The 21,813-nt window shown below is 42.5% G+C and overlaps 1 protein-coding gene across 2 annotated transcripts in view; it reads left to right on the top strand.

Moving 5' to 3' along the window:
* The first annotated feature begins 359 nt into the window (after nucleotides 1-359).
* Nucleotides 360-21,813, top strand: part of LOC133343455 (semaphorin-4C-like) — a 51,503-nt gene continuing 30,049 nt past the window's right edge. For both annotated transcript variants that reach the window (XM_061553084.1, XM_061553083.1), the window contains exons 1-2: nucleotides 360-582; nucleotides 3,189-3,355. In XM_061553084.1, coding sequence (XP_061409068.1) covers nucleotides 3,211-3,355 — 145 coding nt within the window. In that variant the 5' untranslated portion in view covers nucleotides 360-582; nucleotides 3,189-3,210. The remainder of the gene's footprint in view (nucleotides 583-3,188; nucleotides 3,356-21,813) is intronic.

Here is a 21,813-nt window from a genome sequence, read left to right as displayed (position 1 = left end):
TATATGTAAAATCATTTTTTTTTGCCTAAAAAGTGTAAAATTTTGGGAATTTTTTTTCACGAACAATAATTGTCTGGCACAACGAGTCTGTGTGGAAAATGTCAGCTCGATTGGATCACGGGAAGTGGGTTAAAAAACGACCGAAAGATTTGCACGGTCCCAAGCAAGCAAGCAAGCACGCACGCGAACTTAATATAAAGGATTTAAAAAGCCTCCCCACCACCACCACCAACACTGTGTCCTCCTGTACCCCACCCGGCAGCATGTGTGGCAGTGTAGACGACGCGAAGTGGGCGTGGACATTAAGCCACAAGCGGCCAATGACAGGGGCCCTCTGGTGGTGTGCGGAGGGCCGCCCACGTCTCAAGCCACAGCAGCTTTGGGTCCGATGCCCTCCTCCTTGTCAGTCGAAAACTATCATCGTGGCTCGGCAACTTTTGGTCGTTTTCGTTCGACCCCTAAAAGTTGTTTGCTTTGTAACACGCGACGCACCCACTCGTTCGTCAATCTCCCTTTATTTTAGCTGTCACGGAGCGGGACGTCCTCGGTCTAAACCAGAGAGGGGCTAGCAGCGTCATTTCGGTACGTGCTGCTGCTGCTTTGTGTGTGAACACATTCACGGATACCGCTTAAACCACGTTTGTATTGTTTGCCGATAGCCATTATTGCACACGGAGAGACAGAGATGATGATGATGAGGATACAGGGTCGGGTTAAACTAATGGGACGAGGTATGGTAACAAATATCGCGGAGCAATGTTACAGGAAAAGATGTTAAACAACGCGAAACTTATCTCACGAGCACTGCGCGCTGGGTTTAATTAAACTCCCCATCCGCCTTTCTTGTTGTTGATGTGATTTATTTTATTGTATAACGAAAGAAACGTAGACGCGCCTGTGGTTCTGTATTGTTACATTGTGCTAATGCCATTGTATGTGTGTGTCTTTGTAAATACATATAGATAAACGCATTGCATGATGTGTGTATTTACACACGCACGATATAACTCGTTTATAAACTACTGTACAAGGGACCCTTTCAAACGAATGCTTTGCTGTACTAAACAAACACGTATATAGATGGTGTACTTAAGGCGTTGGCCATGAAGGTGTGAATTTAAATAGCTTGTGTGTACTTCCTTAGGCATGCGTACACTGCTGTGTAGTTAGCACAGGCTTGGGTACCTTTGCTAGGTAACATCCTGAATATCGACCACTTTAATGTCAGGTGAGTAGAGTTGCCATGGGTTTGTTTGGCTGTCTAATATATATTATTACACGCAGAGATATTTTTGTATTCTCTTCTCGGTTAGAATTGTGTGCTCTTGATAATTGTGTTATTGAGAGGTGGTGGTGGTAAGGATGGGAGCGGTGGCCGAATCGATTTACGCACTGTGATATGAACCCAGCCTGGCACGAGTTCGACTCCCGGTCACGGCTAACGTCAGTGGCGAATGATGTCCCAACCAGCCTGCCCCCCACTATCTTCACCAGCCCGTGTGATGGTCAAACAACATACGATACGCCGTCCGGGAGACCCTCATATCCACCAGTGGATTGACAAAGCACCGCAAATTCTATCCAATTGTCATGTTATTTCACAGTTCAGCGTTACGGTGAACTTGCTTTGCCTGTATGTTGAGTGTACTGGAGTAATGTAGTGTTTTGTAGGCGACCGCGTTAGTACTACTTATATGTAAACAATGCTGAGTATGTGTGGGGGTAGAGATGGACTGCACAGCAGCATGGTACCGGGGTGAGAAGCACATGCTTGCAATTACACGGAGAGACAAACGGGGCTTTTGGGCAGGACACGTCGCTATAAAGGAATTGATGGTGGTCGAGACTAATGATGGAATGAATGGCAGCCAAGGGAGAGGGAACCCGCCAGAGTTGACGTCCGTGGCGGAGATGGAGCAATGAAATGAGCTCGTGGAATGGTGCTAGGTGGATTATTATTATCGCTACGTCGCTGGTCCGTAAGAGATGACAAGGGCTTGGGGGGGGGGGGGCTTCATCCAGCAGTCGAAATTGATCATGACCTGATAATGTGTGCATGTGTGGGTTTGCAGAATCAATTATAGTTTTATATTGAGTTTATGTCCTTTAAAGTGCAAAATTTGGCATTGCATGTCTTGCCATATGACAACTTAAGTTAATGGCGAACAAAGTTGTATTCATTGTTTTCTACCACCAAAGAATGGTCATGATGATCATGACCGCAATTTTAAATGGTATTCCTTCCAATATTGAGATGTTACCCCTGCCAACAATAAACAATCCAGTACTGTACACCACACTGCAATCCTTATGCAAGACATTCACCTTTTTTGTCAGCTATTCCGTATAAGGGAGAGTTTATACGTATGCATACTGTTTGCACACATTGCATGTACAATATACTCCACACACAAAGTGAGGTGGGCATATGTTCGGTATTATTTAATTGCATTTCTCGCAACAAAGCAAATCGGTGAGGTGCCAATGTGTACAGCTCTTTGTCAGTTATGTTAGATGAAGGTCTGCTCACAATGCTGAGGAGGGGGAATAAACAATCGGTCCTTATGTCGGATGTAAGGCACGGTCAGGAATGAAACCGTGCCAGGTTTGAAGCGTGGTCCTGTGTCACCCCTCCCCGGGAGATAGCAAGTCCCACACGAATATTGCTGGCATGTGCCAATGTAAGTAAAACACTAATTTCAGTCATGGCCAGTCAATGATGTATGTGACAACAGTTTTACTGTACTATTTTGTTGATTTCTCATGGGAAATAACAATATTGCCTGCATGAAGGTATGGTGCCACTGTAATTGCTTGCTCACGCCATTACTGGCGGAAGGGCCGCTAACCTAAGGGTGCTTTAGTGGAGGCTCTGGAGAGCTCCCTGGTAGAGGGCATTTTTGGCCTACTCTGCCATGCTGGCCAGACGTCTTGGAAGACATGCGAGTACCCACACTTTACCGTCCCAGCACAGTGGTGTACCCATTCACATTCTGCTGGTGGCGGGAGTTGATTTAAGAAACTCGCTCATTGTTTCAACCGCCCATAACAGGAGATCTAATCAAACTGGCGACCTCTGGATTGCAATTGCAGTGTGCTTACCATCGCACCGTGACCACATAACAAGATGTCCTGCAATAACCTACTATCTAAAACATCTCGCGTGTGTGTACGTGTGTGTCTCGTAGGGCTGTGTAGGAGTGCTCTGGGATGGTGGGGAGCACTGGCCTCAGACAGGGACGTCGTTGTGCCCATGGGATGGCCTCCCCCTCAGCCTTGCTGTTGACCCTGCTGTGCCTCAGCCCAGCTGCCATAAGTGAGGACCCAACGCCCCGCATTGTGGTGCGCTACGATGGTGAGTGCTTTGTGTCTACCCGTGTATACATTTACATTTGAATGTGTGCGCAATCTGCTCCCCCCACCCACCCCCCATTCTTTGTTTTTTTGTTTTACCCTTCATTTACTTTAGAACCGCCTTAATGAAAGTTATCCATTTTCCGGTGTTATTTTAATGGAGATGTATAATTAAATAATAATACTGATACTGTAATAATCATTTAGACACATTCGTTATAACACTGCTAATTAAGACCTCTCCATGACATGCATAATTATTGGGATTGTTTAACCGTACTTCACCGTCATGGTTAGAGTAGGTTGGTTAAGGGGGTGCCCTGGACTGGTTTAGATATCTCTCCCCAATGTTTATTAATTATGATTCTCTCACTATCCATGGCCAATAATCAAACTCGGGTCATCGGGCTTGTAATCACAGTGCGCCAACCACTGCAGCACCACCCCACACCTAGATGCATTAATTCGTGTTGAAATATTCGTAATTTAGGAACTAATTGTGCAGCAGTTGTATATATGTTTATGTAATTCGTACGGGAGAGAATACTGGAGTGTACTATGACTTTGCGCTGATAGTTGGCAGTATTCCTCCACAAGCTGTTATTCTCTTTCATGGTCATAAGTCATTATCTTCGTAGTCTCATCATTAATGCTCCTAGATACATTACAGTGTGCTGCTGTGGGCTGGGGTTGTGTGTTTTTATACCAGGTTACTACGTTTAGAGTTGGGCGTTTCTAAAAAACACAAGGAGATCCGGCAACGGTGCCCATTGTAAACTTAAAAACACAGCAGGCACTTATGATGGCAGTGTCTTTTCTTCAAACAGTATGCGGCCCGTAATCTATCCTTTGCGCCACTCAGAAATTGAAGGATGTGGTTACAGCGTGTTCCACATTGCGCGGATTGTCCGTTCATACACTTGGACGACGTCCTGCCTAACGCTGTCTCACCATAGAAGTTCTGCTTTAATGTGCCACAAGTTTTGCATGCAGAAATGACACCGATATCGCATATGTTTACATAGATTGGTAGGCTTACATGTAAGTGGATAGGCTTAAAGTTAAGTACCACAACATTACACTTTATGTACTTGTTCGAGCTATGTTTGCGACCATGGCAAATTAATGCTTCAGTTTTTAACTTCACGCCTTGATAATGTTTCATACACCTGAGTCTCGGCATCCACAGTGCTGGAACTCTGGTCTGTCCACATTTGGTAATCTGCATAAGAGACCAAATCAGTTAATGCTTACCATAGCACCTCTATCTCCCAGCGGGATTTGTCGACTTTCTTTCTCCACTACGTCACCGTGTACATGTATGTGTGGGCCATGTGGATTATTTTGCCATTCTGCACCGCGTTGGTCAGTGAAGGTTGGTTAAGATGGGGGGAATAGATGTGGGAGCATGTAAGTACTCTACAACAATGGATGCTGTTGCACTGCCCACTCCTGACCACCACGCAGCACAGCAGTGGTCCATGACAAACCTATTTGTGCAAGGTGGTCACCCATCCAGGCACTATTCAGGCTATTATATAGCATCATTCATGCGAACTGCTTCTCACGATATTGCACAATTCACAGTACATGGTGGTGCATGTACTGTATGTTAAAACGTGTTGAGCAAATCGATAAGCGTCTATACATGTTGAGGGGAAACCGGAGCACCTGTAAAAAAATCAACGCGTGCGAGTGGGCAACGCTCTATCCAACATTGATAGACCCAGGTGGAGACTAGTCCACATTTGCTGTACTCCATTCTCCTGAACAAGCCATGGTATAGGGCAGCTTGACGTCGACAGAAAGGGAGTGTCATCAACCATTTGTGTGATACACCAACTCTCGCCTCCATAGTGCTGGATTAAAGGCATCCACCACTGCTAGACCGGTGGTGGTGAGCGATTGGGATGCATTCTGGGATGATCGGTCAAGGGCCACAACCACAATCAGGTTTAATCGCATTAGAGCTGGACTTGGCTTAAAGCTAGTCATGTGACTGATTTGGACTGCATTTTATCAGTTGATGGAACGTGGAGTTAACTTGACAATAATGGTTACGGTGTACAGTAGGGTAATTACATTTGGACATTGAAATATGCTTGTATATACAGTATAAACAACACTTAAGATCCTGCACACGTGTATACTGTTAATGAAAAATGGGTGTTTCGCTTATAAAGTGTGTACAAATTGTAGTAAGAAGGCCAAATGAGGGCGTCTGTTGGGCCAAATCATGCTGAAATTAGGAATGCATATTTGTGCTTTGGTTACAGAGCCTTTGTTTAAAAAATAATACATTCATGTGAATAGTGCCTGCTAATTAGACCAAGGGGATGCAAGCGGTGAGCTCGGTGCTTAGCACACTGCGCAATGAACCAAGCTTACAGGGTTAGATTCCCGGCCACAAGCAAGCATCAATTGAAAGTGAAATTTTGAAAACGGACCTGGGTGCCCTCCTGTCTTCACAAACCCACACAGTCCAGCGGGGTGAAGTATAGTTAAGTAACCCCCACGACCGACAGATACATCGTGGAGAGGTCTTCATCCATCAGTTTATTAACAAAGGATTGTAAATTATTATTAGACTAATATGCGCAGCTATACAAAGCCTGTGGTGGAAAGTACAGAACGTATCTGTTTAAGCAAATAAATTATATTTGCTGTCGTACAGTATATGCCAGGGGGAGGTTTGAGGTGCCTGTTTGGCCTTGGGTGATGTAATGTGTATCGTGTATACAGTGCTGTATTTAATGAAGTCATCAACGTACAAGCCATGGCCACACGTTCTCAGATGGCTTGCTGACGTTCCACCGTTATAGGATAGCATCCAAGGCTACTTTTGCATGTTCGTTTAAAGTCGCGCTTTACTTGGCTCTGAGTATTGTGGTTAGATTTTGGGCATTGAGAAATTCAATTTGCTTCCTAAACAATGATGAAATTAGAGGCTTGGCTTATGTGCCATCAGACAGTACTGATTGGTCTTTCCCGGTCTCATTTGAATGTCAATAGCAAGTGGTGATTGGGCTCCAGTCCTGACAGTTTGATTCGAGCTTTCATTAACATGTTAATACTGTAGGCACAGCTGGCTGGAGAGCCGATTGTGTCAATGTTTGAATTGCTCTCACTCGACGGCGAGATCCTCCGGATGTATTCCAGGGCAAAGATTTTCCCATGGGGTTCTCAAGTGTTTACATGCTCCGGTGTACACATGTATTTGTGATATTAAAAACGATGGGTATAACTTTTTGATTATTTTTTAAAACAACAGAAGCTGTGATACTGCTTTGGCAGCAGTGCCACACATAACAACAAAAAGCTCAACACCATCAATAAGAGGGGGAAATTATTATATTGTACTGTACCAGGTGACGGTTCAGGCAATGACCCTTCATTGCAGAAGTGGTCATTATGCTGTTAAGGGCCATTGGACGAAAATTTCGCCTGTTATGGCATTATTTGTTTATTGCTTTAGTGATGAGTTATTGACCGATGTGTTTTAAAAAATGTCTAAAGGTAAGCGTCACGTTTTGCTATTGGCTGCTCCAAAAAAAGATTGCATCCTTTGCGAGGTATTTGTCAATTGACTTCGTGGTATTGTTTCTAATTGCATTGAAAAGGGAAAACATTGCAAGTGATCTGTGGCTTTGTTTTATTTCATGTTCTTTGGCAGCTATGTCGAGTGCTATATTTTACAGTTAAAGTTAATGCAGTAATTTTGCATTGGAGAAGTGCGCAGAGGCAATTTAAAGTATAACTCATAATAGAGGACACCCAGATGGAAACACAAGTAAAGCACACCCATTGGATTAAAATAATTCGTTCAAATTACCACATTTTAACCGGCCTGCATACAGTATGTATTTAAACAAAAAACATATATAAGTCGAGTGTGGGAACAAAGTTCCCTGCATAACAAGGCATACGTCTTTGTGTACAATATAGAATCAATTACACATGTTTCATTTTCACAAAGGCAACAGCACTAATAGTGGATGCACATGCACGTAATTGTTTTTCCACATGGTACCACTCTGTGATAGCATTTGCATGTCGGAATGCTCGTAGAGGGGACTGCGTGATGTAATGTGCATCGTCAACGTATGTGCCAAATGTGAGCACTGCAGTTGTAGTCTCTCTGCAAACTGCCAAGACCGGATGATGTCACTTCACCGAGGTCAGCCGTTTAAAACCATCTGTATGCATACGTTTCATTTTCATCTGTTTGTAGTTGAGGTTGTAAGGAAAATTAAATAAAATTGCGGGGTGAAATGGTGGTGCGAGTGATGAGCGGAGTGTGCTACAAAAACTGCCGACTCGAGTTCGATTGCCAGGCACGGCTAACATCAATGGTGAGTTATAATGTAAAATGGGCTGTAGATACATTATACATTTAAATAGCATATTTTATCATAACAAATATTTCAACTTTATAAAGGTACGTAGAAGTTAGATGTGAATTTTAGGCTTTTAGAGAACAGTATATCTGTTGATTTAAAGCTTTCGTGACTGCAGGGATTCATATTCTTGGTTCTTTCGGTAAAGTCACGTAGAAGGGAAATAATACAATATGAAAAATATAAAACAATACAATTTTATTCTTTTTAAAAATATTAAACAATACAATTTTATTGTTTAATATTTTTTTTATTTTATAATTTCCCTTCTACATGACTTTACCGAAAGAACCAAGAATATAACAGTATATCTCTTCACTTTAAATGTGTGCTATTATTTGCAGATGAAGGCCTCTCCACCTGTTGTATGTTAGGGTGGTTTGTTCGACCATACTTTACACTGGTCAGTGCAGGTTAATACTGGAGGGGGATGGGGGAGCCCAGGACAGGTTAATCTATCACTTTGCACTAATATAACTGATCCAGGCAATTCGAGTTGGATTCCTGGCCAAAGTACTGTAGTGCAGGACGCTAATCACTGTACAACCACTGTCCCACTCATAAGTTATGTTCGTTAAAACTTCAACCTTTGTAAGATTAGGAAAATTTGTTCAATATGTAATGGAATCATGTATAGAGAATGAAAATGCTGCACTGTTGTAATTCGAAGAAACCTTGAAAATTAAGCTGTGTTTTAAGTTAATTTGAGCGAACCTGATCACCCCCACTGAAGCTTTACCCACACAGTGATTGTGTTGAGTGATTTATCCTCACTGGCATGTTTATGTCTTGACTCCTTGACAAAGGATATTGATGTGTGCCATGGGGAGAAGCAATACACTCCAGGAGCTCAGCAGGAAGCAGTGAGGTTCATAGACTTTCAGAAATATACCCAACTTTTCACATCCGTTCACAGCATCTTGCCCGGTATTTTAAACCCAGATGTAAAATCATTGAAAAAGGCCTGGGAACAAGGTTTAATGGTGGCGCATATTGGTTATGAAACCGTGCAAGCTTTTGAAGTTCAGAAGTCAACGTCTGTTGACCAATAAACACACTTGGGTACACATTGAACAGCTACCCTTCTGGTAGCTTTGCAAGTTGATTTTCGTCTTCCGTTGATCATGTTCTGCAAATTACTGCCGTAAATATGGTTTTTCGAGCATTGTTATTCGAATTATTACCATAAAAGTCCTTCTGGTGAGTGCATCCATTGCGTATAGTAAATGCCACTCGAATGTATAATGTTAAAGGCACAGTTTAGATTTTTTTTCTATCTACTGTTCCTGCAATGTAAACGGGTTGACAGTTATGTACTTGAAGTTGGTGTGATCATAGATCAAGTGAGGGATGCTGCCATGGTGTAATGGTTTGCACACTAGTCTGGTAATCCAGAGGTCACTGGTTCGGCCTCCCAGTGCGGCAGTTGAAACAGTGGGGCAGGTTTATAAAGTACCCCCGCCTATCACCCAGCAGTACAAATGGGTACACCACATACTCTTTGGATTTTTCAGTAAAGTCACGTAGGTAAAAAAATAAAATAAATGAAAACAACTAAATTAAATCACTACGTTTCGGGCGCAACACAAGCATCCTTCTTCAGGTGGGGACAACGTAGCGAAAGCACATCCGCCTAAGTTTAGTTAAGTTTTTTTCATTTATTTTATTTTTTACCTACGTGACTTTACCGAAAAAACCAAAGAGTATGAATCCTTGCAGTCACGGAAGCTTCAAATCTGGGTACGCCACAATTAGTGGATCCACAGGTCGCGTGTAGTGGGGTAAAGTGTAGATACTGCCAATGATTTCAAGACGTCTGACCAGTGTGGAAGAGTAAGCCAAAACATCCTCGAGAGGGGCTCGCTTGGGCTCCGTTTAGAGGAGGCCTTTCCGGCAGTGGTGGCATGAGCAATTGCAGGGCTGCACCTTTTACTGGGGAACATCACTTTTAACTTGAAAGTGGTAATCCTTTCATTGCTATAACATAAGATTTGAAAAGTTGTATGTTGGAAATTGGAGTGTCAGTCGTGTCATTGGAATGTTGACGTACTATAAACTCCATTAGTAATCCTAAACTAAAAAATGTAAATTGTTCAATCGTATTAAAACATTTTATCTGCCACAGTTTTGTTATAAATATCACCACGTTATACAATACAGTGATTTATACCATAAATAAAAAAAATGTAACGACTCCACTACCTAATATACTTGCCTAACTGCCATTCAAGTTAAAAGATTTGTTTACTTTTAAGAAGCAGCCCACATAAAAGTTAATTGCATTTCACAGGGTTTGTTTTTTTAATGACCAAACTTGATGACTTAGACGAGGCTTTTAAACTAAACCACATCCTCCCTTCTAGTCTCTATGCAGGCATATCAAGGAGGGGGTGGTGCCTTATTGTGAATGATGCACACTGCAGTGCTGCACAGTTAAATCCTCATTACAAAAGACTGAGCTAGAAATGCATTCAGAATTACGTTTCCTTATTCCACAGCATGGGATTGGTGCCATGGTTTAATGGTCAGCACACAGGACCGGCAATTTAGAAGTTGCTGGTTCGGTTAGATCTCCCAGAATGGCAGGTGAAACAATGGTACAAGTTTCTTAAATGTTCTCGTCTCTATCCACCCAGCAGTATGAATTTGTACGCCAAAGTTAGTAGATCGGCAAGTTGTGTGTGGTTGGTTAAATTGTTGATGAAGGGGTTCTCTTAAGCTGCCTCTAGCGGAGCCCTCACATGAACAGTGGCATGGGAAATCAATTGCAGAGCTGTGCCATTTCTACTGCAGCACCCTTGGTATTTCACAAGCAGAATCTTTATTCATCCTGGAGAAATCCGATGAGCTAGGAAGATCTTTTTTTACAGACGACGTCCAGTAGGGGCGATTAACTGTCCACCAATGAAGAGTAGTATGAAACCAAGCCAGGTGGCTCAACTTGTGTAAATGCCAAACACTGCAATTCCTTTTGACTACAACACTGGAATTGTAGTAATAATTACTAGGCCGTTATTCATTAAAATAAAATCATCTAGCTTTTTATTAACTTCAAAAAGATATGGAGAAAAATGCCCTTCCAACCCCACATTTATAGCGACAAGTAGCTGGCATGCTTAACAGGATGGTGCCTCGCCTGCAAGGTGAGTAATTTCCTCCCAGCATGGTTTGTGTATGTATGTAAGGTGACTTACATAATGCAGCTATACCAATTTAGTTGGATGCTGGTTTCAGATTACAAGAGTTGAGTGAGGTTTAATTCATGCTCCTGGCACGGGATTTTTCAGCGTCCCCAAAAGATGTTTTCCAGCTGCCACGCATTGCTTCCACCCTGCCCCATCCCCCACACACACACACCTTTGCACCCTCTGCCATTGCGGTCTTTGTTCCTACGCCTGTCTACTCAAAGTAACTCCACCTACTACAGAGCCAATTCAAGTGAGATAAACGTGTCGCTGGTCATGCTATATAGTATATTATGGTAGGTTACCAATTTTTTGGAAGGGGGGAGTTCTGGCTTCGTGATTATTGCACTGCCTTCGCCAAACTGCACTAACCAGAATGGTGAAGTATGGTTAAATAAAAACCCTCAGGGCTGACGGGGCATGTGGAGTTCTTCATCCAGAAGTAGATTCGCAGAGGGCTGTAAATATTTGTTTTATTAAACTTTAAAGAGAATATGTTTCACAATGAATCCTGAAGTGACCTTAAAGTTCCTAATCATCATTCCTTTATAAAGAATCTTTACAGTTCCCCCCCCCCCCCTTGTCACTTTTAAAACATGGAATGTGCCCTGCGGTGATTCACATTGACACTGTACTTTCTAGAAGTGGTGGAAGGAGTTCGATAAGAGCAAAGATCAATTTCTTGCTTAAGTTTTATAAGATCTGATATTCGATTCCCACGGCAGTATATTAAAAGCAGAATTTCCACTGTTGAGCTCCGCCTCGGCAAGGTAAGGTAATTTACCATTTTTACTGGGTAAAAGGGTAAAGGTGTCGACATGCCAAGGGGTAAGGTAAAGGGTAGGATAAAGGAAGAGCGGAAGAATTACCCGGTAGGGTAAAGATAGCGCAAAGTTTTACTCGGTAAATACCTTGTTTACCGCTCGCTAAAAGCTCCGTGGCGCAGTCCGTGGCCTCAATTTCAAATTGGAATCATCGAGAGTATTCTATACAGTACTAGCTTTACTACCTGGCTTCGCCCAAGACTTCGATTATTGTCTTGGATTAATACACGGCCTACGCGGAGGATGGGGGGTGCGTGACGTCGCAGGCACACTGCGTGACGCTGCCGCATGCGGGTGACATCACAGATGTGACGTCAACGCTCACTTGCCGTGCAAAATATATCCATTATTGCGCGACCCCCCCCCCCCCCCCAAAATGCAAAAGTCTATTTTTATATATTTTGCTTTGTGTACAGTCTGGAAGCTGCCCACATGCCAAATTTCAAGTTAGTTGCATGTTGGGAAGTATGCTAAACATTTCGAACAGGCACACATATTCACAGATTTCCCTTTTATATATATATATACATATATAGATGAATAAAGCGCTGTACCTAGCATTTACCTGTTATAAACCTTGTTCATGTGTAGTACCCCAGCAATTACCCTGTAATCGGGTAATTTGTATGGGGTAAGGGTAAAAGGTAGGGTAAAGGTAGGCTCGTTGTTTTTACCTTTTACCTTACCTTGCCGAGGCCTATGTTGAGCAATGTTTACAATTACAGTAACATGGCATTTAAGAACGTTTTAAATCCACTACCAAAACATTCCACATATGGGAGAATTCTTCTCACGTGGGAGACCAATATTGTGGATCCTATTATCCACAATTTTTACTCCACTTATCCGCATGAAAACATACCAATATCAAGAAATAACAGGATACATTTGCTGCACGACTCTCCTTAACCACGAAAAATGCAAACAAAACTCGATTGGGGGAAAACACGGAAAATAAGAAAGAATAGTTTTAACACCTGATGATGATTGCTTGTGTTGCAATCGAAACGTCGTGAGAATTTTATTGTTTTATTTTTATTATTTTATTATTTCCCTTCTACGTGACTTTACCGAAAGAACCAAGAATAAGAATAGCAGCACAGATAATAGGAGTTCCAATGGAAAAGAGAAGTCAAGAGTAATAGGCTCCATTGATAAAGGGCGGTCTGTTTCTACCTTAATCCCGACTTGATTCCACTGTACAGGATTACAATATTTGCTACACAATATATTGTGTGCTTCTTAATGTGGTGTGTGTTAAGATACGTAACAGAACGTATTTTTTTGGATATACACGTGCTTCCTTATTCCGTAAAGGGCCATAAATGTTGAAACGAAAAGATACGTCAGATTTTTTTTTGTTCTTCCCTTAGGCCCTTTATGAGCGGTCTGTGCACATATATTTTCAGCACTGCACTATTTATCAATGATGTGCAAAGAGTCGTGTGTAATATATGCGACTGTATTGTTGACGTCCAATTAAAAACGTCAAGGCATGCCCCGTGTATATATATGTTGGTGATATGTTGCTTGAAGAGGGCTTCCATTTTCCGTGGCTCCGACTGGGACCGCTAAAAGGTCGAAAACCATGGTAACTGCTGGCAGATGCTGTGTATGTGCATGTTCCGAGCTGTGGCGTACATTTGGTATTTCTAAAGGTCAAATCATTTATACAGCTTAAAATTTAGTTTCATCGCAGGCAGAGACATGGGTGTTTGTCAGGATATGTCTAGAATGTGTAAACACTCTCCAACTCTCCTTTCACTGTACAGTAATAAAGTCTTATTTTTTTGTATGTTTTTTTGCATTCCTATAACTTAGTGTGTTATTCGTATACAGTCGTCCAAAGATTTAACAAAAGGTTAGTGATTCTTGTTCAAATGAGCATAGAGGTGGTATTCCTCTGCTTGCAGCCTTGAGCCAGTTATGTAAATTCCACATTGCAGTGATGGGGGCGACAACAGTTTGACTTCCCCCACAGTAGGTACTCATTTAATGGGCCCTCTGAGGGATGATGGGCTTAGTAAATTCCCAACCAAGATTTTAATTCGCATCTTTCCCATTGCGAGCCGCTTGCCCTACTGTCGCGCCACCCGGCCCCTATAGTCCACAATACAGCCGGACACCCAAGTGGCAGTTTTAATAACCACAGAAATGAATGCTTTGTGGACAGAACACCATAAAGGCCTGTTTGCCTTGTTTCCATGACCAGTGGGAACCACGCTGGCACGATGCTTGCACCGGCCCGATCCCAAGAGCCTGTGTTTCCATGACAGCCCACCCAGCAGGCAGCCGGATTCCCACTTAATCCCAGAACCGGGTCGCCATAGTCCATTCTCGCATTGAACGACAGACAAAGTTGTCGCATATCCTCCGCCATGACCAATTAAACACCCACACCCCAGTGGCAGCTTTTGTGAATGACGAGACTTGTCATTTTGTGTCGACGTTCCAATCTGCCCGTATCTCAGTCCCCTGTGAGTATGAATATCTGATGCTGTACTGTACAGCCAGGCAGAGCCCAGAACCAGTCGTGGTGTTATTAGGTCAGCGAAGTAACAAAATACGTGCACCGTGATATCTCTCGCTTGGTTTAGTTTCCGTGTTGTGTTCGTTTTAAAGTTCACAATAGATTGCAATGACTGTAGAGGTGTCCGCCCAGTGCTCAGGACATTGTGAAATTAACTCGGCCACCTGAGTTTAATTCCCGGGCACGGCTAACACCAACGCTCACCAGCATGGTGAAGTATGGTCAAACAAACCCCTATCACCAAAAGTCCCTCAGCAGTGGAATTTATAAAGGGGTGGACATTGTATTATATGCTAACTTAACTCGTGTCAATCTTTGTTTCAAACTTTCTTTCAAGATTACTTACCAACCCCCACCCCTTGGCTGTAGAGGTTAGCTCGAGGGAAGAGGCAGTGGGAGGAGATGGAGTGGAAGGTGTCGAGTAAGTGCATGTACTGTAATCACATGCAGGTATGTGAACTACCCTTATCATCCCCCGTCTTGGGATTCGATGAAATGTCACAATTCACAGTCTCAGTTACAGCTGTATAATATATGAAGAATATTTGTTTTTTTAATCAATAGTTTGTACAGTTATTTTTGCTATGTGAGATGAAAAAAAGTTTTACGTCGCATCAAGTATGGAGACACGTGGGCCTGGGCCCATCGGGAGGTTACTGAGTCAGTAACTCGACCATTCCTGGGCAGCACTGCATGGCTCCCAGTGGTTGTGAAAACGTGGCACAACCATCGAATACTATACAGCCAGTCCACTGGAACAGGTGACAGACTAAAGCATACAATCTCCATACCAACCATATCTAAGAGTTTGCAAATACAGTACAATCCACTGCTGAATGAGGGCCTCCCAAACACCATGCGGGTCGTGTGGGTACTTTTACAAACTGGTCTGTGTGGGTTGGTGAAGGCGGGGAGGATGAAACGTGAGTGTCGAATTTTGCTACAGTGTGCCCTCTGCTGCCCACAACATAGCCCTATGACAAACTGTGTGCGAAGTGGTTACCCATCCAAGCAACTCTCCAGGCTCTCCATTCTGCTTATCTTTCTGAGAATTGACAGGATATGGCGCATTTAGGCTCGAATGCAATACTGATCGGTACTCTACTACAACGTATTATTTGAAGTACATACCGGACTGATGTATATGGGTATTACAACACGAGTAAAAAGATAAATATAAAAAACAAATTGGTAAATAAGTTTTGTTTATGATTGTTTAAAGGATTAACACGCTCTGTTTACATGTATGGCTCTGCTTTGTTTGGGATAGGTGTGCTTTAATTAAGAGTGGCTTAGACCTTTTTTTTTCTTTAAGACAGATATGTTTATTTTTAATCATGTTTTTGTATAAGCACATTTTTATTGATGATAAATAGGCCTACAATTTCAACAATATTTTCAAGTTGGAGAGATATGTTTGAGAAAACATGCTTTAAACAAATACAAAATCTGGTAGATGTGTGTTTTTCAGATTTGCCATTGCTTGTCAAACTGGTTTTTAGAATGCTTCAGTGGATTTACCTCCAGTAGGGAGATGTGTGGGTGTGTTTTTTTTGGGGGGGGCGGAAAAGAAAGTTGTGTTTAATATTTTGCTAAGCCATGCAACCCTCTGGAAGGGCATAGCTGAATCACTGTAAAACCACAGAACGTGAGTAGAATGCACTTTTTTAAGTTGTTTTGGAAGAGACTGTACCTATACCACACCTATGTTGCACGCCATCTCTGAGTAATAAAGACCTGTCACTTGTCTTGTTTCATTGTCTCGCAGCACAGATGGACATTGCTTTAAAAAAGCCACAGGGGGTCTAATAACCATAATGAATGGTTGTTTCTGTGCTGCTCTTTTTTATACGAGACTGCTGGATTTTTTTTAAACACCAAGTGTGAGGGCAATGAAGCACATTGCCCATCTGTTAACTTATACACAGTTCATTTTTCTTAGTTTCTTGTTTTTAAAACAATAGACAATACAGTACACAGAGATTGCTGCCTTTGTGCAATGGTTATTACCCTGGATCCAGAGAAAGCCAGTTAGATTATATCTCCTAACTTGGCAGTTGAAACAATGAGCAAGTTTCTTAAATCTCTCCCCCCCACCCCACCTCTGTTCACCCAGCAGTATCTAAAGGAACACCACATTCAATCTATATGCAGGTCATATATGGCGGGGTAAAGTTTGGGTAACTCCAAGATGCCTGGCCAGTGTGGAAGAGTAGGCCAAAATAGAATCTTAGAGGGGCTCTTTAAAGCCCCATCTAGTGAAGGCTCTTCTGCCAGCAGTGGTGTGAGCAAGCAATTGCAGGGCTCTACTTCTATCGTATTTTTAAAAAAGACAATACATCACGCAACAATGCATTGACATAGTCCCCATATTTAACAGCTGGCACGTGTGTACACACAAATTACAATGTGCATTGTTTGTGGAGGGAGAGCCAGGGCGTGTGCCTTCCGTGCTCTTGAGCAGAGACGTGGAATGAGTGGTCAAAATGGCCTGATTAGCTGGGTTGGCCAAGAAGCGTGCAGCACCATTGAACTGCTCTATAGGGGTAAGCCTGAGCCAAACAATGTGCCATTGACTATGAATGTTTTTCCTGCTGAGCTGCAACTGTGCAAGCTTTGTTTGACACACTGAGCCACGAGCAGTAAGCGGAAAGTTGTTTTGTTGCTCACATTTTTGGATCGTGGTTTAATTGCAGGGATTTTATCAGAATACAGAAACTTTCAAATTGTAACAAGAGCACGGTAGTGGCTCATTCATACATTTTAAAAAGGACCTTTAAAGAAGCATGCATCTTAAAGGAGTAATTGTTTTGTGTACAGTAGAGCTGTTAGTCTCACGATTCATAGCCTAAAATTTGCAGCTACATTCTTAGAATCTAATATGATTCTTAACGGGTCTTGGCCAGCCAAATAAAATCCTCATTGAAATGTATGGTCGATCCGATGTCTAGTGCATAGGACTGGCTTAATTTCACCCTGATTCCAGAGTGGCATTCAGGCAAGACAAAAAATATATAGACTTAGCTGCTCAGTGCATACCAGTTGTGCATTGGCAGAGCAAAGGACTATGCCCAGGCTGGCCTCCACTAGGTCGTCCAGGCCCCACAGGCTCCCCATCTGGGGTAGAATCTGGCCAAGTCTGTGCAATCGGCGTCAGCTGTGCATTTTAGTGGCAATTCTTTCTGCCAGGAATACTCTTATATCAGCGCACAACTTTATCTATCTATGATGAACGCTGCATTTTCCATCGTTTTCATGCAGGGGGCGCTGCAAACCTACGCGCCCCCTGCATGAACGACGGAGGTGCAGGGACAGACGTTCGATTACGTTGGAATCGATCTGCAGATGGTGGTCTTCTCGCACGGCCAGCTCTATGTTGCCTTATCTCGATCCTGCAATCCCAAACAGGTGAAAGTCCGCATCGAACCGAATCCCCAGCAAGGCCATCTACTTAACGACGAGAGAAAATTCACGGGAAATGTCCTTTTCAATCAAGTCTTCCAGATGGAAAATTACATAAGCTTTTAATGAAGAAATACAATTATCTAATTCAAAACAATACAATTCAAATATATTTCATTTTAAAACTTCAAAACGGAGCATCGGGTGCTTGCATGAATGCGTCTTTTGTGTGAGATTGTTTTGTGACTTTCCTGGCCGAAGGCCGTAAATGGTTGTGAGGGGTGCCATAGTCGCCACCGTACAACTCCTCGTCCTATCAAATTAATGGATATTTCAACATTCACCCATAAAATAATCTAAATTCCTGAAAATAATAATCCAGGTTGGAATCGTAGGCACATCCTTACAATGTCTTTCTCATTCCACAGCTGGCAAAATAGCCTCCACTAGAGGGAGCTTTAGAGAGTCTCTCTTGAGGGTATTTGACCTACACTTCCATGCTGTCCAGACATCTTGGAAGAGGTGGAAGTACCTACACTTTAAGCACATACAACCTGCTCATTGACTAACTGTGGTGTATCCATTTAATAAAATCTTGCTGGGTAGACATGCGCGGTGGGGGTCATTTAAGAAACTTTCCCATTGTTTTAACTGCCACGCCAGGGCGAGAACCGACGATCTCCTGGACTGCGAGTCCAGTGTGCTAACCATTAAACCTTGTAAACATAGCAATCAAATACAATTCTTGTAGGAATTGGCCAGCTGTAATGATGTCCTCCCCATGGTCGCGTGGCTTTTTCTCCAGGTCCTTCGTTTTTTCCCTCCACGTTTAGAAACATGCTATACATTTCCACGTGTTAAGCCACTTCATTGAGCCATCATTGGTGGCCAGGTTGTTTCTAAAAAAAGATATAGCTCATAAAAAACTATACTGTAGTAGTAAATAGTATAATACTGTAGCTTTGAACTGCAAGCCCACTGAAGAGAGCAGGTAAGTAAACACTGTGGTAGTTCCTGCGTCCAGCTTACTGTGGGCAGGCTGTGAACCTTCACATCGATGTGTCTGTACACATGCCAGGCGGTTTTTTTTCTGACTGTACAGTATTCACTACATATGTGCTTTGGAAAATATCCAGCTTTAATTGTGCGCAGACGACGGAGGTTTTCTCAGTTCTGTCTCCAAAATGAATGTCATAATACATTGCACGTATTCTGATCCGCCTTGAAGCTTTGCTTTGTTAGTACAGTTTCTGGTCTTGACTTGATCCGACATGTACAGTAAATAGTCTCTTGTGTAGGATAGGTGTGGGTGGAGTACTTGTGCAGTATATTAACTTGCTGCTGTAGCTCGGAGCGATATTCATGTTTACTGGTGGTGGCTTTTAGTGTGTACACCCCCCGCCCCGAGCACACTACAGTGCTGGATGTCACGCAAGCGAAGTTTCACAGTGAATACGAGCCAGCAGGGAATACTTTACAGTGTGTGTGTACTTTTTTGTTGTTCTATCTCATTCTTCCTGCCTACGATTCCTTTTTGTACACGTGGTGTTTTGGGAAGTCGCTTGACAAAGTACTCTGTGGGAAATGAGTAAAGAGTAATGGGGCAGATGTTGTGGAGATGTTGCCCATCTTGGGATTTGAGGGGGCCATGTCTGCTGTAAAAGCTGATGGTGCCTGGGGTCATCGCCACGCACAACGGCTCAAACTGAACACGTGCCACAGCTGGCCTGACCTTCAGCTTTCCCTTCTTCCTGTTATCATCAAGGAGGGCCACTTGTGTGTTCCATTCAAGGTGTCCTTGAACAAGTATGGGTTTTTTTTTGTTTCCCCCTCTCGAACTTGTTGGGTTAAATATCATACATCTCCAAAACTGTCCTTGGAACCGGTCCACAAATCACATCTCAGCACCATAAGTGATATTACCTTGGGGCTAATGTAGAATATTTGTGGGTTTTGGATGTGCCAGTCATGTAACGCTGTGTTTAATCTGATAGCTTTTTCTTGTTTTTACTGTAGGCTCAAAACCTTGCTTTTTTATGTACACTGTATATATATAAAACTTGGCATATATGCAGCGGTAAGAAAATAAGCAAAAAATTGTCTTGACCAAACCACAGCATATCATTTATTGGTACAGTATTTTACAATGCTGACTGACTGGTAACTTTTATTTAGTTCATTTTAAATAAAAGAATTTCAGTGAAAAGGCTGGGACTGACAAATAATCACCCCTCTGTATGAATTGCTGTTCCCGCAATTTCCTCAAAATAGTTTCATCAGCCTTGAATGAAATCATCAAGGGATAGTCTGTTACCGCAGTATTTCATGAAAAATTGCTTTTGAGGTTACTGTTACACTTTCAGCTGTGCTCTCTTCACTATTGGCCAACCCTCATTTTTTCAGAAAATATCCACATTATTACGCCGTAGGAGCATGGGTGATGGTGATGGCTTGGGAGGACTTAATCCAGCAGTAGATGAATCAGTACCTTGATGTGACGCACAGTATAGTCTTACCATTCCTAGGCTTAAATCTTGACTTAAAGCTTTCGTGACTGCAGGAATTCATATTCTTTGGATCGTTCGGTAAAGTCACGTAGATCGGTTAAAAGAAAATAACAAAAAACTACGACGTTTCGATCGCAACACAAGCGGTCGTCCTGATGACGGCCGCTTGTGTTGCGATCGAAACGTCGTAGTTTTTGGTTATTTTCTTTGAACTTATCTACGTGACTTTACCGAAAGACCCAAATAATATTAATTCCTAAGCTCATACAGTGCAGTACGGCCATAAGCATAGTTTATGAAATGTAATACTGTATGAAGTGCTTTTCAGGTACATTGTACCATAATATTACGAATGAGACACATTTGTTGTCGCATTTACAAATCAACTGAAGCACGAGCATAATAAGCATACGTAACAATGTATTGTTGTGAACGCGAGAGGTTGTATAAGCATGCTCGTGTTGTATTTCTCACGATGGATGTTCGTCGCTTTTTGGCTGTCGCGCACCCTATGTTTGTGCTCGAGAATTGTTTTGAACACCCAACAGCGGTGCATGTTTATTGTCACCTCGTTCAGTTCATTTATTAGGTATAGCCCTGTGAGCCATTCGGCTCTTGAATCGGGTGCAACCGCAACAAACAAAAACATGAGCAAGAAACATCTTAAAGTAACGCGCAACAGAAAAGTCCAGGAAAGTCTTCCAGAAAAAGCACCGTATATCATTGCTGTGTGAAAAAATCCCAGTTGTGGTGTTTGTTGTTGTTAAAGGTGCCGCACGAAAATGCGAACGATGCATCTCACGCACGTTTGAAACTTGTTAAGTTCACGTTTCTGTTCCAGCTGTGTACAACAGTTTGCTTAAATTCCACGGTAATCATGTGGTATCTATTCATAAAACCTCTTCGTTTTTTTTGTGCAAAAAATGTAGTTTTCCCAACTTTAAGAATATCAAAATGATTAATCTCAGTCGCAATAGGAAACCTGATGTTTACTGTGTATGCTATTTTATAGTAACTCGTTGGGCGTTGTTGTGGAGCATTGTGGGTAAAAGCATATGTAAACAGTCTACATCTGTCTAATGGATTTCCAGACATTATCAAGTTTGCTTGCTTAAACAAATTCTGCAGAATCATATCGGTCTCGAAAACCAATACCGTTAAGTTCGAGGTACCAAAAAAAGTATGTATATGTGAAAACAACAGAGCTGCGCTTATATTTAGTTAAATTAGGTTCTTGGGTCCTGTGGCGCTCAAACACACTGTTTGTTAGCCTCCTGATACGTGCCGTATTGCAGTACACGCCCGAGCTCAGGTGTGTGCTCAGAGCAGTTCATGTTTACCCAGTGTCTCTCAAAGGGACCTTTGCCTTTCCTCTAACGTTCAGCAGAGAGCTAAGGGGCGTGGTATAACAGTGAAAATACACAGAACGCTCACAAAGCAGTATGTCTACCTGTGGCTAAAGTGGGAAATGCATTGTGCTGCTGACTGAAGAACACAAAGGACTTCCAAAGTTATTAATGGTCACCGGTGAGACAATTCTAATGGGATGAGAAAATACACAATGAAGCTGAATATTCTCATTATAACTCAAATAACGACCAGGGAGAGCATTGG

The sequence above is a fragment of the Lethenteron reissneri genome, chromosome 17 (assembly GCF_015708825.2).
Source record: "Lethenteron reissneri isolate LAM-NWPU_2019-01 chromosome 17, ASM1570882v1, whole genome shotgun sequence".
Lineage (NCBI taxonomy): Eukaryota > Metazoa > Chordata > Hyperoartia > Petromyzontiformes > Petromyzontidae > Lethenteron > Lethenteron reissneri.
Note: the sequence above shows the minus strand (reverse complement) of the source record. Positions and strands in the feature narration are given on the sequence as shown.